This window comes from Engraulis encrasicolus, chromosome 23 (assembly GCF_034702125.1).
Source record: "Engraulis encrasicolus isolate BLACKSEA-1 chromosome 23, IST_EnEncr_1.0, whole genome shotgun sequence".
Lineage (NCBI taxonomy): Eukaryota > Metazoa > Chordata > Actinopteri > Clupeiformes > Engraulidae > Engraulis > Engraulis encrasicolus.
Window position 1 is genome coordinate 32,157,704 of NC_085879.1, and position 18,052 is coordinate 32,175,755.

An 18,052-nucleotide genomic window follows, 5' to 3' on the forward strand; every position below is an offset into this window, starting at 1 on the left:
CCCTGACCATTTGACTACTGTGCCGCAAACAAAAAGCATGGTGGTATTTTTTTAATGGTATAAAGATCGAGAGGGAGCAAATTAATATCACTATATATATATACAGTATGCATGTTGATGTGTGTGCATAAACAAGCAAGCAAGCAAACATACTGTACATGCATGTGTGTGTGTGTGTCTCTGTGCATGTTTGTGGGGGCGTGTGGTGGGAAGTATTTGTGATGTGAAGTGTGTTTTGTAAGGGAGCATACAGTGCAACATGGACGGGGTGGAGTGATTCTGTCAAATTAGGGGAGAGAGGGAGAGAGGGAGAGAGAGAGAGAGAGAGAGAGAGAGAGAGAGAGAGAGACAGAGACAGAGACAGAGACAGAGACAGAGACAGAGACAGAGACAGAGAGAGAGAGAGAGAGAGAGAGAGAGAGAGAGAGAGAGAGAGACAGAGACAGAGACAGAGACAGAGACAGAGACAAAGACAGAGAACAAATTATGATGCAGCTCAGCTCAAACTAGCCTGGTCCTGACCATCCCATAATACTACCATTTCATTTCGTATTCATGGTCTGGCATTTGTTTGCTCTGAAGCGATTGTAGGAAGCAGGAAGTTTGCACTCAGTTATGGTTTGAAATTATTGGACACCTCTCACCCAATCGCTGGCAGTTACTCAACAACAACAAAGCGCAGACCATTGGCTCTGGCGCAGATGTGTACGTCATTGTCACGAGCGTCCTCCCCCTTTCGCCCCCACATGGGGGGCGTATTCGATTATTGGCTGTTTTCTGGGGGGGGCGTTGCGATCAAAATTCTACTGCTCCAGGCACTCCACAGAGAAGCACGGCCAGACTACCGTAGTGGAGCCAATCCTTTGGCGGAAGTACGTAGGATGGCTCGCGAGGCTAAGCTCAAACACCACATAAATGTTTAATTTCCTTTGGACAATAAAGCACCCTGGCCGTCATTTTCTTCAGCATATTAAGTTTGAGTGAGTAAACAGATCCAAGAGCCCAACCCAACATTGTAGTAATCCTTTCCAAGATGCAAGAGGTCACAGCTCTAACAGTACATTGTATTGGTTGCCCAATACACTAGATCAGGGGTGGGGGGCCTATGTCTCCAGGGCCGTTTGCAGTCCTTGAAGCAACTTTATCCGGCCTCTGATATAATTTCTATGTTATGCATCTTCACATGAAATATGGCGTATTTTGTGAAACAATCTTAGAAAATACATTTGCAATACAATTAAGCTATATTCAGGTGGGGTCTGTTTTTAAAAGGTGTCTGCCTTGAATATAGGCCTAAAGTGCAGGGGAAATCCTGGTTTGTGTGTGACTAGATGCTCCGACACAATGGAGAGGAGCCAGACAATGAATCCTTTGTTGAAGGAAAAGGCTTTCTTTAAACGTGTGGGGAAACGGGTACCTATCCTCCTGTTCTAAAAATACACCAAAGGCCACACACAGTTTCTTAGTTCAGACAAAACCAAAACAGTTTCCCCATGACCTCGTCATGTAACATACGTATATACTTGTGTGCCTATTATTTAAGCTAGATATCATTTTGTGTTCAGTAGAAAAGTTTATTTTGGTAAAAGAATACATAATACCTAATTGAAACAATTTTCCTAACCTTTTTATTTTTCGAGATCATGAGCTATTAAGCATATACTAACAGAGAAGTGAAGTATCTACTTGAACACAAACCTTTAGACTTTTTGAGATGCCTGGGAAAAAAGCTTCTGGTAATGTAAGAACTTTTCAAGACTTAGTACTTTGAAGACTTAGTTGCAAGCATTCAGTCTTCCACCTTAGGGGTCAGTACGGCCTCTCAGACACGCTGTACTGGTTTTATGCCTGTAAAACATCTTTTGTTAATAATTTGACTGCTTTTCAAGACTAAGTACTTTCGATACTTAGCTGCAAGTCTATCTGACCTCTCAGACACACTGCCCTGGTGTTATGCCTGGAAAACAGCTTTTGTTAATAATGTTACTGCTAAAAAAAAGTACTTTCAAGACTTAGTTGCAAGCTAGCACTCTGTCTTCCACCTTAGTGGTCAGGACATGCTGTACTGGTTCTGCAGGATGACCTAATCCTGTGGCTCAGCTGCCTTGAATGAAATCAGACTCTTGGCACAGACAGGCCAGACGCATGCAAACAATGCAGGAAACAAAGGCAGGGTTAACTCAGCACCTCTAGCCCAGAGGTAGATGGGTTGTGCTGCACAGGGGGGTGGATTCCAATATGCTGAATTCCGTCCTCCCTTGCTGACTTGCCTGCTTGGGACCTCATGATGATGTCACTGATGACAGAAATGAATTCGCACAATTCTAATGTGATTTTCTCATTTGCAATCGGGATGAAGAATGAAAACATAGGCGAGTGCATTTATGACTTAACCCCAAAAAAATTCTAACAAAAGGTTTCTCAGTGGTTTACAGTACTATCAGATGTACTTAACAACATACTAAAAATCTGCCAAAATCTGACTTCAGGAAAGGCCTCATTTTCAAGATGGCCGCCGCCGGGCCCTGAAATTGACTCAGGCTTTAAAATTGCATTAAAATGACCAGGAATAGTGGTGTTTGATGCATGTTTCAACCTTGTAATGTTGTAATTAGACTATGTCCTTGATATATATATGGTTATTAGTGCAGTTTGCTGTTAAAAAATCAATTTACAACTGTATGGTACTGTAATATTAGACAAATTTTGCCTAGCGGTTAGGCTTAATAGTGCTAACCTCTTCTTTGTGTGCATTTTAGTTTTTTTTTCCAATTATGATTATGTTTTACATTAATATACATGTTTTGCATGTGCATGTTTTAAAATGTATTTGTTTATTTTATTTTGACAGTAATGATCAATGGTAAAAAGCAAGGAATCCATACGAAGGATTCAAAATTTCACTTTTCACTGCCTCCCGTGTAGACAAGACATGACAAACATTAAAAGTGCATGATATTATAACATCTATGTGCACAGGCACAACCAAAAATACATCTTAACTTATCTTAACCTATCTTAACCTAAGTACACAGCCACAACACACAAAATACCAAAACATTACAGTAACTATAAATAAATGAATCAAATTACACATATGCGTACGGTAGTCAGATCAGGTATTAGTACCAGTAAAAAACAAGAGATTGTGAGCACAAGACAGTTTATTATGTATTTGTTTAGCACAACAGGTATACATAGTACAGTTGTATGTGGGAAAAGTCTTTTCTGGGGGGTCTGAGAGCAATTGTTCTTCTGAAAGATGCAGATTTTTCCGGCAGCCTGTTGGGTGCAGAGAAGAACTCAGCATCCTTACAGTCTGTTTGAGACTATGGTGGTGCCAGAGGAGAAGCTTGTTGAGTGGCTTGCATCACTATTGTGATCACTTTGTGGGTGGTGTATCCAAACCCATTCAATATGGTTGTGACGAAGGGGAGTAGAGTTGCCCAGCCGAGAATCGAAACTGGACCCTCTGGGGTAGTAAACTGGGGCCCTGACCGCTACACCAAAGAGCCAGGCTCGTTGGTGTGACAGTCAGAACACACCCACAACTCTAGTGATGGTAACTCCATCACACTGCCTTCCCCTTCAGGAAGCGCACTTGTGCACTTCACACACTTCATGGTGTCCCTTACGCAACTGCCCGTCATAATTCCCCCATCCAGTGTGCCCCATCATCAGTGCTTCACCCATCACTGGGGTCCCTCACCACGGGGTTACCAATCCTGGGTGTCCCTCACTTGGAATTACGGCTCACACACAATGCGTACGCTTCTGATGGCATCACACCATCCCACTTCTGACACCATTTGTAGCGAAGGGGAGTAGAGTTGCCCAGCCTAGAACCAAACCCAGACCTTCTGGGCTTGTAAACGGGGGCCCTGACCGCTACACCAAAGAGCCAATCTCGTTGGTGTGACAGTCAGAACACACCCACAACCCTAGTGATGGTCACTCCATCACAATAGTAGCCAAGCAATAGTAGCCAAGTGGGATCAAGTACAGTTTCCTAAATGGGCGAGAATTCCCTTTTAACTCCATTCATTCTCCTTGTCTCCTAAAGGGGCATGGTACAGGTACACAAATGTGGTCTTAGAAATGTGGTCATGATGGCAAAGCACTTGCCTCGATTGTTCAGGAAGTTGAGACACTTCTTGACATGCAGTGTTGGTCCAGAATAGGTCATCATTGATGTCCAAACCGAGCCAGGCCATGCCCTGCTGATGACGCAACACCTTCAGCGTTGCTTCTAGTCAGGCCAAGTGCAATACAAATATAATTTCTGAGCTCCGGAAAAAACGGCACTCCTCCCACTTTGTTGGGAAGCATGCAACCATTAGCAAACCAAGGGGGTGGGTCGACCATGCCGTTTGGGAAATGTTGATTGTTATGCTCTTGGTCAGACCAAGTCTTGAAGAGATTTGAAAGTCAATGATAATCAGGCCAAACCCACATCTCATCTTTGTGCTGCTCAAATGGTCTGCCTCTTTCCTGTAGTGTGCCTTGTCCCTCTTGATCGTCTGTGAACTTAACAAGATTGGAGTGGTACTGTAGGTTGACGTCCAGTCATTTATTAGCAGGGTGAAAAGCAGAAGGCTGAGCATGATTGTGCAAGCTGTGACTCAGTCTTGACAAGGTGGTGCTCCTGCCCTGCCTGTATCCCAGGGCAAGCAAGGGGCATGGACCAGGTGGGAGTACTGCATCCAAAGGGTAATTTATTGGTTGGACATCTTGCAAGGCCACTCCACTTGCGCCGTTTGGATAGCTACAGCAGCTCCTTTTACTTTGTGATCTCGGGCTCCATCAACTCTAAAACCAGCCGGGCCTTCTCTTGCTTGTATCCAAGTCCTACAGACTTAACTGGAAGATGAAGCAGATTCTTGCCAAAGAGTTATACATGCCTTGGTAGCATCATAGCTTGAGTGCCTTTCACTGGGAGAATGACATAACTAGCAATTCAAGGTACTTCATAATGATGGCCACAGGTCACATTCATTTCAGCAGGATGGGGAATTCTCGGGCATCATGTTTAGCCAGCTACTATGATTTAGCCTGTTACTATGATGCTGCACAATATTTCAAGATCAAGTCAATCTGGTCAAACTGCTCATATCTGTGCTATTTCAGCGCTGCCCAAATTTTGGAAACTCAATGCACTTTGCTTGACACACACCATTAAGAATATGGCTCACACTTCAGCTTGGCCAGAGTCGCGATGGAAGTCATGGATGAATTTCCTGTTTAATGTTTATTATATTTGAATGCAAAAAATAACACATTTTGTTCCAAATTCAAATTCTTCAGCACGACTGAAGAGTCCAGAGTTTAATATTATTGGGATCAGTATGATGTGGATAATTCTAAGTTAATTCCCAAAATATTATTTTAATTTACTTGGTCAAAACGAACATGAACCACCACTTTTCCTGGTCATTTCAAGGTCTTTATAAGGTCATCGGGCCTACATACAGCATAAATAACTATATATAATACATAAATAAAATGTAAAAACATACATATATTAAAGTAAAGTGAAAATAATCACAAACAAAGGGGATAGCAGTACTTAGCTTACATACAGTATGCCAGAGCAGATTTGGCTAATATCACAGTAGGCTGCCATCAATCAAAACAAAATCAAAATGCATTTATAACCATTCATAATATCAGGGAAATATTCCAGTAACATTACATGGTGAAAAAAACATATCAAACACCTCTATTCCTGGTCATTTCAATGTTATTTTATGTCCACATTCATCTCTTGTCTATCCATACAGGAAGCAGTGAAAAGTTAAATTTTGAATCCTTCGTATGGATTCCTTGCTTTTTACCATTGATCATCACTGACAAAATAAAATAAATAAATACATTTTAAAACATGCCCATGCAACACATGTATATTAATGTAAAACATAATCATAATTGGGAAAAAAAACCCTAAAATGCACACAAGGAAGAGGTTAGCGGTATTTAGCCTAACCGCTAGGCCAAATTTGTGTAATATTACAATACCATACAGTTGTAAATTGATTTTTTAACAGCAAACTGCACTAATAACCATTTATATATCACGAACATAGTCTAATGACAACATTACAAGGTTGAAACATGCATCAAACACCACTATTCCTGGTCATTTCAATGCAATTTTAAGGCCAGAGTCAATTTAAGGGCCCGGCGGCGGCCATCTTGAAAATGAGGCCTTTCCTGAAGTCAGATTTTGGCAGATTTTTAGTATGTTGTTAAGTACATCTGATAGTACTGTAAACCACTGAGAAACCTTTTGTTAGAATTTTTTTGGGGTTAGGTGTATTTTTCTCATAAATGCACTCGCCTAACAGTCCCCCAAAAGTTGTTGCGGCTAGGCTGGCAGCTGGGAAACAAAATTGTCTTCTCCACAGAGGCGGGGCGAGGCCACAAGCACAAGTGGAGGGCGGGAGTCTGCATATTGGAATGCACCACCCATGGTAGGGTTAACTCAGCACCTCTAGCCCAGAGATAGATAGGTACTGCAGGAAGGTAAGCATGTACTAGGTACTTCAGTGCTTACATCCTGGTAGGCTTTAAATGAATGCAAATGACATTGTCTGGTGCTCTGAAAGTATGGGGATGTTATGCGAGTACTGATGGGTCATGCCTGAATGCGTCATTCCTGGTGGGTGATACTGGGTAGGCTGGGGCCGGCTATTTGAGATTGTACAGAAACAGAATAGGCTCGTTTGCAACCACGCAGCAAAAGATTTGATCAAAACGTGATTTGCTTGGTCATAAAAAGGAGGGGATAACTGCGTCGCAACCAAGCTGGACACATCAGGACGACGAGATTTCAACAGCGGCAAAGAAGGTGGATCTATAGGTCTGTGGGTGGATCTACCTTTTTTGACAGCGGGTGTACCAGGGCGCCCTCTCGTGGAATTAAATCATCATGGCACTAATTCCATGACGTGCTTACCAATGTCGGCACATGCTTGTGAAATCCGAGACTGTCTGTCACTCGGAGAGAAATCGGATGGTCTTGAGGTAGAGACACAGGTTACTACTCGGTGAATCATGGTACAACTCTAAGTTAAATTTGTGATGATTTGGCTTCACTTCTATGTTATAATTCAGTTAGGGCCTAATTAGTGCTCACTTTAGGCTATTCATTTTGTGTTTTGGGACCAAAGTCGTCATTCAGATAGGACCGTTTTAAAATTACTTAACAGCGCCAACCCATGCTGCGAGGATTGAACCCAGGTGTTCAATATGTAGCTTTACCATGGCGCGCCAACCACAAAGGCCACTCTGTTTCGTGCACTTTCATACATAAAAGACAAGATAAGTCTCTCGGAACTGGTCTGTTTCCACATTAACCATCAGCAACTAAAGCCTCCCCGTGTTTCGGTGCAGTTTCGAACCGGGGACCTCATGAATGGAAGTCAGGCGCGCAACCACTACTCTAACCGTCGAGTAGGCGGCCCGCGGAATAATACTGGTTTTGTAACCTACGGCATACACTCCTAACGTGGCGAAGATGGAGCATCTGACGACAGGGTGGTTTGTTTCTTTTTTTTTCTGTTGTAAGTGGGTTGTGCGACCATACATATGGATGATACCACTCTGAGTATGCTGCATTTGAGCATGAAATGCATTTCAGCATGTAGAAAATGAAGCACGTTCAACTAAACACACATGAATCACATGAGCTATGAACACCAATCACGGCAGATTCCCCACATCATGGAGGAGGTCTTCTGCCCAGCGCAGTTGGTTTCAGCTACTGCGTGGCAGCTAGACAAAACTTTTGTTCCCGCGATGGTTCAACGCCATGTGACACGACTGCCGCGCAGAGGTCACTCCCTTCAACTGCATCGTGAACGGCAAATTCTAACCAGGATGCTTCACGCGGACACACTGAGCATGCTCGCTGCCTAGCAAATTTTCAACCTCGCAGGAAAGACGCTGTCATGAACGCCCTTATTATGTCAGGGTCTACTTCCTGATTGGGTCTGATTGGATGGGGATGTAATGTATTAACCCATTGATGCCTGATGTTGTGTTGCGCAACATTGGCCCCTTCACCTGGAGCTGCATTACACAACATTCAGGCTCATGAGATTTGAGACAACTTTATTCAAAATCTCTGTTTGTTTGAGATGAGTGGAAACATTCTAATGAAAGATGAGGGTCTTAGCATTTAAAAGCAACTTAGTGCATATTTGTATGTGCTTCAGAAGCTGAGATATTTATGTTTTTATGGGCTGCGGGCAGCTTTTCTTAAAAAGGGCTCAGGCATTCAGCACCCTTTTTTGCAGGTGCCTTAGGCATCAATGGGTTAAGGACTTCCTGGTTGGCTCTGATTGGATATAAATGTAACACGTCATGTACCCTCTGGTTAGCTGCATGGCTGAATGAGAGGGCTATGCACCAGGAATGGAAGAGGAGAATGACGACAGGCCTAACAGATCTACAGCAAAGTCAGCCACCGACCCCCAGCACCAGCACCACCTACCACCAGCAAAGTAATTTGTCATGGGTGTTCTTCCTGGTTGGGTCTGATTGGTATTTGACTGAATGAGAGGGCTATACACCAGGGGCCTCATTTATCATCAGTTCGTAGAATGTCTTCTAAAGTGTGTCTTACGAGTGAAATTTAGAATGTTCGCAAGTACAGAAAAATCGGGATTTATGAAACGTGCGTTGGCTGTTCCTACGCACACGTCTGCATGATAAATCCCACACCTTCCAAATCACTGTGCACGCGCGCATTCGGGGTAATTTGCATCCCGAAACGCCTCCAAGTAACCATATATGGTAATAAAATGCCATGTTAATTCGAAGGCGCCACCCTGTTTGGACACACATGAACACACGCGCCAGTCGAAGCGCTGGCGGGAAGTGTGGAGATAGAAACATTTCCGCAGCAGAAGTGGAGGTGCTTTCGACAGGAGGAGGACAGTGTTTCAAAATAAGTAAAAGAAGGAGACACACATGGACGAAAACACTGTAAACTAGAATGGGCACTCGGTAGAGCGCAAACCTTCGCCTACGCCACTTATTTTTTTCAGGCCATCTTCAGAGTGTGGGGCATAACATTCTCCAAATTTTGGTGTTAGTTTCATTTAAATCGGACCAGAATATCGTAATATTACATATTTGGCCCAGTCTTGACCTCTTACTCAATTCCGCATGCACACGTTGTTCTGGCATGTAGTGCTTGGCAAAGAAAAACGTTTTTGACCTTTTCATGACCTTGACCTTGACCTTTGACCCAATCACTCCCAAAAAGTAATTGATTGTTCCTTGAGTCATGACCAATCATCCCAGTAAATTTCATAAAAATCGGCTGAATTTACGTTTTTGACCTTTTCGTGACCTTGACCTTTGACCCAATCACTCCCAAAAAGTAATCGATTGTTCTTTGGGTCATGACCAATCATCCCAGTAAATTTCATATAAATCGGCTCAATTTACGTTTTTGACCTTTTCGTGACCTTGACCTTGACCTTTGACCTTTGACCCAATCACTCCCAAAAAGTAATTGATTGTTCCTTGGGTCATGACCAATCATCCCTCTAAATTTCATAAAAATCGGCTCAATTAACTTTTTTGACCTTGACCTTGACCTTTGACCTTTGACCCAATCACTCTCAAAAACTAATCGATTGTTCCTTGGGTCATGACCAATCCTCCCACTAAATTTCATAAAAATCGGCTCAGTTCTGTCTGAGTTATACGAAGTACAAACAAACATTTTGACCTTGACCTTTGACCCAATCACTCCCAAAAACTAATCGATTGTTCCTTGGGTCATGACCAATCATCCCACTAAATTTCATAAAAATCGGCTCAGTTCTGTCTGAGTTATACGAAGTACATACAAACATATTAACAAATAAATAAATAAATAAATAAATAAATACACAGCGGTCAAAACATAACCTTCGCCGACTTTGTCTTGGCGAAGGTAAATAGCACACTGTCATACTCCATTGTCATTCAAAGCAAACTGTACCTGGCACGGTCAATATTATTTGCAATTTCGTGTTTCTTCCACTCGCACGCGTGGTCTGAGGTGTGCGTAGATTTAGGCACATTTCTACGTTCAAGTACATGTTCATAAATCCCATACTTTGCTCAGGAATGATCGCACGCACGCTTTACGCACAGATCTGTGCCTAAGAACGCTTGATAAATGAGGCCCCAGGAATAGAGGAGGAGAATGACGACAGGCCAGACTAACAGAGAGTTACAGCAAAGTCAGCCACCCTCCACGGTACCACCGTACCACCACCACCACCACCACCCACAGCCAAAACAATGGTGCTTGTTCAGGCTCTGAACTGTACACTGTACTGAATAAACACAGCTCTCTGTTGCTCCCTCACCTCCTGTCCTGTCCATAACCCGCTTGTGTGCGAAGCAGTATAACAGATATTGCTCACATACAAACACACACACACCTCTCTCCCTCAAACAGACCAATGTCTCATACATTTGTGTGTATGTCTGCCTCTCTCTCTGACCGCTAAATCCAATAATGCTTTATTGGCATGATGATTAACACATTCATATTGCCAAATTGGTCACGTCTGTCCGTCTCGCTCCCTCCCTCCACACACAAAACATAGAGGAACACACCTCTCTTCGACATACAGTGTAGTACTGAAGTGCTGAGAGCAAGTCGTGATAATATGGTCAGCACCACTACCTACAGAGTCAGTGTGTGGTGAGAATTTGCTTATCTACTTACAGTTGCAGCTATTGATTGGACTGTAGTAAAACAGGGATTTATATTGACCGAAAGCAGTGAGGTCACTCCCTCTCTCACCAACTGGAAGAACAGATGGCATTGTTTTTTCTGTTTTTTTTTTTCATCTCACAGACGAGTGTGTGAAGCATTCACAGCCAGGGCTGGACTGGGGGAGAAATAGGGCCCACGCACTTTTGGATTAAAGGAGCACCTCATAATTAGCGACACAGAACTGACTCACCGGTGGGCACCACAATTTTTTTTTTTTACATGTCTGAAAGTAAGGGCCCACTAGGGTGAAGGGCCCACCGGGAAATGCCCACTATGCCAGATGGCCAGTCCAGCCCTGTTCAGAGCAAAAGCAGGAAGGAAGAGAGGAGAGACATGAGGAGAGAAGGTGTACATGACGTGACAGAGTGTAGGTGGGGCTTAGAAAGACAGACTGATGAGAAAAGAACATGTACAGTACACGAGAGAAGGGAGGTGGGCTTACTGGTCTGCAGTGCATTTCTCGAAAGTGCAGTTGCTAGCCAGTTAGCAACTTGGATAGTTGCCGATGGGAAATTGCATTGCAAACAACAAAGTGGCTAACATGGTTGAGAGATGCTCCCCTGTTCGGAAACACCAAAATTTAAGACATATGGGCAGGGATCATTGGAAGAAATGCGGTGCGTTGACTATTCAGAGCTAAGACGGAAAGGGAGACATAAGAAGAGAGGTGCTGTGCAAAATGGCAGAAGTAAGATGCAAGAATTAAGTAGTACGAGGAATGAGAAAACACTGGATGGGATTGGATTGAGAGATTGGATTGAGAGAAATTATGTGTGGACCATTCAGAACTAAGGCCGAAAGAGAGACAGGAAAAGAGAGGCTATGTGCAAAATGACTTAAGTAAGATAGGCCTACTGGTCGGAAACAAAGAGGAATGAGAAAAGACATTGGATGGGATTGGAGAGATATATGACAAGAACAGGCAATGTGCAAAGTAACGACACAGGGAGGGAAGATACTAGGCCTACTGGTTGGAAAACACAGAGGAATGAGAAAACAGAGACTGCGTACGTGAGAGGAGGCGGAGGTGGAAAGAAATGAGAGTAGGAAAGACTTGTGAAGAGAAGTGAAGTGTGTTGTTTATGTGGCTGAAGTGTCTGGTACCATCTCCAGGCAACACGGCTGGCTACAGGAAGTCTAGAGCACCCTGCCAACAATCACCCCGCTATGGACAACACAAGGAGGAGAGAGAGAGACAGAGAGAGAGAGAGAGAGAGAGAGAGAGAGAGAGAGAGAGAGAGAGAGAGAGAGAGAGAGAGAGAGAGAGAGAGAGAGAGCGAGAGACTAGAGAGAGTCTGACAGAGAGGCAGACAGAGAGGTAGTCAGAGAGAGAGAGAGAGAGAGAGAGAGAGAGACAGAGAGATACAGAGAGAGAGAGAGAGAGAGAGAGAGAGAGAGAGAGAGAGAGAGAACATATGAATGAGAGAGAGAGGGGGGGAACGAAATAAAGGGAGCATGTGTGTGAGAGAGAGATACGGGGAAGAGGAGAGGAGGGGGGCACATGGAAACAGAGAAAGCAAGAGATAAGAGTAGAAAAGACAGAAACAATCCCCAGCATAGAACATATGAGCAAGGATAACCAGGAAGACAAAAGGATACAAAAATAGGCTTTAAAAAAGTTTGTTCATCACAGTCTCTGCTGCTAATTCATTCTGGTGTATTTAAAATTTTAGTATTTTCAAATGCAAATACTCATTAATATGCATGGTACCATTCCAATAAACCATTCATTCATGCATTCATTCATTGATTCATTCATTCTTTCCATAAGCTCCCTGAGAAGATGTTTTTCATGTAAAGTAGTGGCACTGTAGCACCCAAAGGGATGAGAGGAAACCGTGTGAAAGTACCGTAGTCTTGTCATTAAATCCCTTGGCTGAGACCATTAGCACTCAACTGTTAAATATTTGTGTATGTAGTAGATGTGCACATACACTTGCCTTGCTGTACTTAATAGAAGAATGTCAGGGGACCCAGTAAATGGACAACACTCAGAGCAGAACAGCTCATGCGGCTGCCAAAGTTAAAGTATTTAATTTATAACTACTAAACCTTGGGAGTGTTAATATTATATTATATTATAAAATCACAAAGACTGCTACATCTACTGTAAAAACAAGTGTGTGTATGTGTGTGTGTGTGTGTGTGTGTGTGTGTGTGTGTGTGTGTGTGTGTGTGTGTGTGTGTGTGTGTGTGTGTGTGTGTGTGTGTGTGTGTGTGTGTGTGTGCGTGTGTGTGAGTTGTCACACAAAAACGGACTACAAATCTCCATTTTGTAAGTTACTTTGAATAAAAGCACAGTGCTGAAGGTATTGTGATGTACTGTAATTTAATGACAAAACAAAGTCTTGTACACATGAGGGTGTGTGTGAGCTGCACACTAGAGAGTGTGCCTGTGCTGTGAGCGAGGAGAAAACAACTCAACTGCCCATCAGGTAGACAGACTGTCCCCATACGCACCACAACACAGCAGGGGAGGGCTGGGCAGGGCAGGGCCCCACGCTTCCTGTGTACTGAGAAAACCTGCTCCTCTGTGTGTGTGTGTGTGTGTGTGTGTGTGTGTGTGTGTGCGTGAATGTGTGTTTTATCTTTATGAATGTGCGTGCATTATTTGTGAATGAATGTGTGTGTATGTGTGCACACCATGTATGATTTGAAGAGCGGAAACTGCTTCCGGTGTAGTGTTGGAGGAAGGAGCCTGTTGTGTTTGCCTAGAGCTTTAAGGCTGTGGCCAAAGGCTAGATATTTTTAGCTGCTGCTGCTGCTCGCTCAGGGACAGACACAGCTACCTTTACAACAGACCCCACCTTCTCTATGTCCCCTGAAATACAGCTTAATTGTATACATGGGTTCTAAATGTTGTTTATAACCTGACTGCGCGAACCTAGCTGCGCACAACTCAACCTCTGATTGTTGGAAACCGCTGTTGGTCAAAAAATTAGCTCACGCGGTTGGCTGCCAGTGTCTTGCCCTTCCTCACAACATTGTGCTTACAAACACTTTGAACCCATGTATTGCAAATGTATTTTCTAAGATTCCATAACAAAACATGTAATATTTCATGTGAAGCTGCATAACATTACAATTATACCGGGGGCCAGATAAAACTGCCTCTAGGTCTGTAAACGACCCGCGAGACATAGGTTCCCCACCCCTGGCCTAGAGCTTTAAGTCTGTGGCCAAAGGCTAGATATTCTTAGCTGCTACTGCTCGCTCAGGGAGAGACACAGCCCTTATGACCCTCCCATTCCCCTTCCCCTTCCCCCTCCACACGTGCTGTAACTTACTGTCAGTTTGGTAAGGAGGAGATTTTTCCTTTCCAAAGTGTTGAGTCAGAGCCATTGTGGTTCTGCATGGCAGGAAGCAAGAGCAAGCTCTACGCCCGACATAATTACTCTACGCCTGACATTACTAAAGATTTCATAAGGAGGGTATTCCAAGAACATGGTTGAGTGATACAACAGGCTAGGTTAACCTACAGGAAGTCATAAATCTGCTAATAACATAGCCCATCATTGTCATTTAGTTAAGGAAATAACAACTCCAGGCTCTTGTATTAGATGATTTTACCACTACCTCAAGGTTAACTTAAAGTGGAAATGAAGCAGTGACCTAATATAGGGGTCTATAACACCAGTAAGATAAGCCAGCAAATATATATTTTTTTGAAGTCTGAAATTTAAGCCGTTAATAAAAAAATAAAGCACAAACACGTAACGTTTCTGTTAACGTTTCCAGCCAACAGCGGGTGACGTCACACGAATGGTAGTGTCCTATTCCTAATGCTGTTATGATAGTAGTGAATTAAACATTTGGGACTTGCGTGGCTGATTATGAGCTTATTTGCTTAACCCAAATGAAGCAAGAATACGTGTTTGGGTGGGACAGAACTAATATGAGGCATGAAGGCAGACAAGACATCCCATCACATGAACCACAGGTAAACAAGCAGCTTTTTTTGCTAAGGTGACAAGTCGCTAACAAATTTTGGTATGAGCCAACATGATCACTATTCATAATCGTGCGATGTGCAATGTTGCAGTTCCCTACCTTCATCTTCCGATGATTTCGCCAACATTTTCCAAGCACCTGAATTAGGCTACTTTGACATCTCCGTGCCCACGTTTATCGGTGTTATCCAGTCAACAATAATCCAAGGCAACAACGCTATTCCAGCCAGTTTGAGGATGCATCCGCGACTTCAATAACATAATAGTTTACTACAATAGATGCAGCTACTTTAAGCATGCCATAACTTAATGTAGGCCATGATAGTTTAACGTGTCATTTCCTTTGGCATCAACTTCAAATCCCCAAAGCTCCTCCGAGAGCGAGACGAGAGAGGGGATGGGATAGCCACACACACAGGCTGCGTCCCTTCCCTTCACAAAGCTTTCCAAACTTCCGCCAATTTTGCAAGTTATTTTCTATTACTGAATTGAACCACATAGCCAACTTAAAGACATGGGCTTTCAGATTAGCGTCCAACAATGCAGGAAAAAGACGTTATTGGTGACGGTCTGTCACTACAAACCTATGAGATCGAGCAGCCCCAGTCCTGACTCCTGTCCTATGGTGGATGCAATGGGTGGATGGCTGCAGCTATCCCACCATGCTCGTAGCAAAGGCTTTTTGACACAAAGTGATAATGACACTTGGCATTTCTCTTTCATCTGATAGTAGGTATATAACATAGAAAACACAGGGACAATGTAAAATGAACCCCTCGTCCTTCTTCAATTTTACTGCCACGATTAGAGTCAGTTAGCGCTGTAGTTAGCACACGCTAACGTTAAGTGAATGGAAGGCTACATTAGCCACCAAGTTCTACCATTCGCGTTACGTAGGCGGCGAACATGGCTGCGCCCTTGTGGCGAAACTCGGTAATAACATGTCATTTTTCAGCAAAACTACTTAGAAGTGCAGTTCAACGAACATCCATTCGTTTATGAAAATAAATAAGCCGCCAAAAAATGATAATAGTTGTCAGTGCTTCATTTCCACTTTAACCTGGATTACTACTTAGCCAGGGCACCGTTTATCAAAAGCATCTGTGCTAACCATGTAGCAACTTAGTAGGTTGTTAATGGGAAATTGTATTGCAAACAAATAAGTTGCAAACTTGGTTAGCAACGACGCTGTCAAGAAACACACCACACGTTCTTGGCATCCATACTGAAATCTTCCATGTTAACGAGCAGGAAGGGCCCTGGCAGCTCCCCAACTGAGCACCCCAGTTAATGAGGAGTTATGACATCTGGTCTCAAGAGGAAACCCTTGGCCCTCGACAGAACTTTGAACTGGTCTGCTTGCCATTTACTTATATCTTCCTTAGTTCTGCGACTGTGTTTCCTACACTGGTGCTGCTGCCTTTGAAAACAAAAGTGTGAATAGAAAAAAATGTCACTCACAGACTGAAACAAAGTTATGACATCTGGTCTCAGAAGAAACCCTTGGCCCTCGACAGAACTTTCAACTGGTCTGATGGCAATTTATTTACATCTCCGATATTTTGTTGCCCTCTATTGTGTTTTCTACCCTGGTGCTGCTGCCTTTGGAAACAAAATTAAGTGTGAATAGGATTCTTACAGACTGAGACAAACATTGTTTTAAGGAAATGTCTGCTTCAGAATTGCTTTCAGAGTGGAATGCCTGTTTAATGACTTACAGCTCTAGATAGATTTATGACTTAGACGAGAGTTAAAACAAACAAACAAAAAAAACAACTCTCACCATCTCTCTCCTTCCTGAGGTCCTCCTCAATCCCACAGTCCCCTGGGGCCTCGTGTCCTCCCCTGGTAACGGTCTCCATGGCGGGGGCAGCAGAGGATGCTGCTCTGCCCCTGGGGGCCGCTTTGGTGTCATCTCGTTCCCATGGAAACACGGAGGAGGAGGGGGAGGAAGTGGAGGCGTCCGAGTGCCGTGCAGAGCGGCGCGGGGGTGTGGCCCGGAGTTGTTGTCCGGGTAACGGTGACGATGCTCGGGGGCCGTCTGAGAACTGGAGCTGCTGCTGTTAGGAAACACACACAAGGGAATGGCATCACTCGCTTGTTTGTTTGTTTGTTTAACTCGACGACTTCAGTGTTTTGGACACCAGATGGACATTAGCTATGGTACATTTACATGTATGTGCTGTATCTTCATTAATGTGCAATGTCCTGAAAAGTTAAGTGAAAAGTTAAGTTTCCCGCAGAATATTTGTTAGTCAAGTTGGTGGGAGGTTGACATGCTGTGCACTACAGAGTGTTCTATAATGACAGTGATGGTTTCATGTTGAAAAATTAGGACTTACTGATTAATCAGGAAAAACTACATGTCCTGCATGTTTCTATGTTTTAAATATCAAATTCTTAACAATTAAATTGCTAAAATTAGACGACAAACAATGAATTGGAATGAAACAAACTAATAAAATAAATACTAAAATACATTTCAGAATCATGCTTTACACTCACACATTTTCAAAACTTTTAACATATAGCACATACAGTGCAGTACGGTTTCTCATCACTCAGGGAGGTGACATGGTGTTAGCCGACACCAAAACAGAGGCATGGAACTTTGCTGACAGCTGACTAAAGTGCCACCGTACCGCAGAGGCCAACTGCTGTGGGAATGAGGTGAAGGGGAAAACTACACCGATTCAGCGATTTGAGATTTGTTTACATTCAAATGTGCTTCCTGATAGCAAGTACACTAGTACGTGCTATGGGGCTGCGGCTACAGCAGCATGTTTTCAAATGGGAGGTTGAGAATGTTTTTAAATTGCAAAATGTATTGTAAAACATTTTTCTTTTACGCATCTGGGGGGGTAGACTGAGAAGCAGGTTCAGTAGTAAACCAGGTTAAGTCAACCTTGTGGTAGAGGTAAATCATCTAATACAAGAGCCTGGAGTCTTCTTTTCCTTAACTAAATGAAGCCTGCAGGTACATCTATTAGCAGGTTTACCACTTCCTGTAGGTTAACTAGGTCTGGTTTATCACTTAACCATGTTAGTATACCCTCCTGATGGCAGCACACAGTCTCACTAATAATAACACATATAGCTCATCTGGAGAAAAGCAGTAAACCAGATAATTCGTCTCTCATTGTAAACAAGCAGCGGAATCAGTGTCCTTCGCTCTTTCCACAGAGAGAAGCCCGTCAGACACTCTGAAGGTTACATTCATTCATCAAGTCCTAAATCATCTCCAAACATGTAGCACAACGGTGGTAAACCTCATCCAGTCTTGGATGTAGAAGGGGCTCCGTGTGAGTGCGTGTGT

At 43.3% G+C, this 18,052-nt stretch overlaps 1 protein-coding gene across 1 annotated transcript in view; it reads right to left on the reverse strand.

Annotated features, from left to right (window-relative positions):
• Positions 1–18,052, reverse strand: part of si:dkeyp-115e12.6 (centromere protein F) — a 64,162-nt gene that overhangs the window by 29,263 nt on the left and 16,847 nt on the right. The window contains exon 5 of the mRNA XM_063189916.1: positions 16,520–16,796. Within this exon, the coding sequence (XP_063045986.1) occupies positions 16,520–16,796 (277 nt within the window). The remainder of the gene's footprint in view (positions 1–16,519; positions 16,797–18,052) is intronic.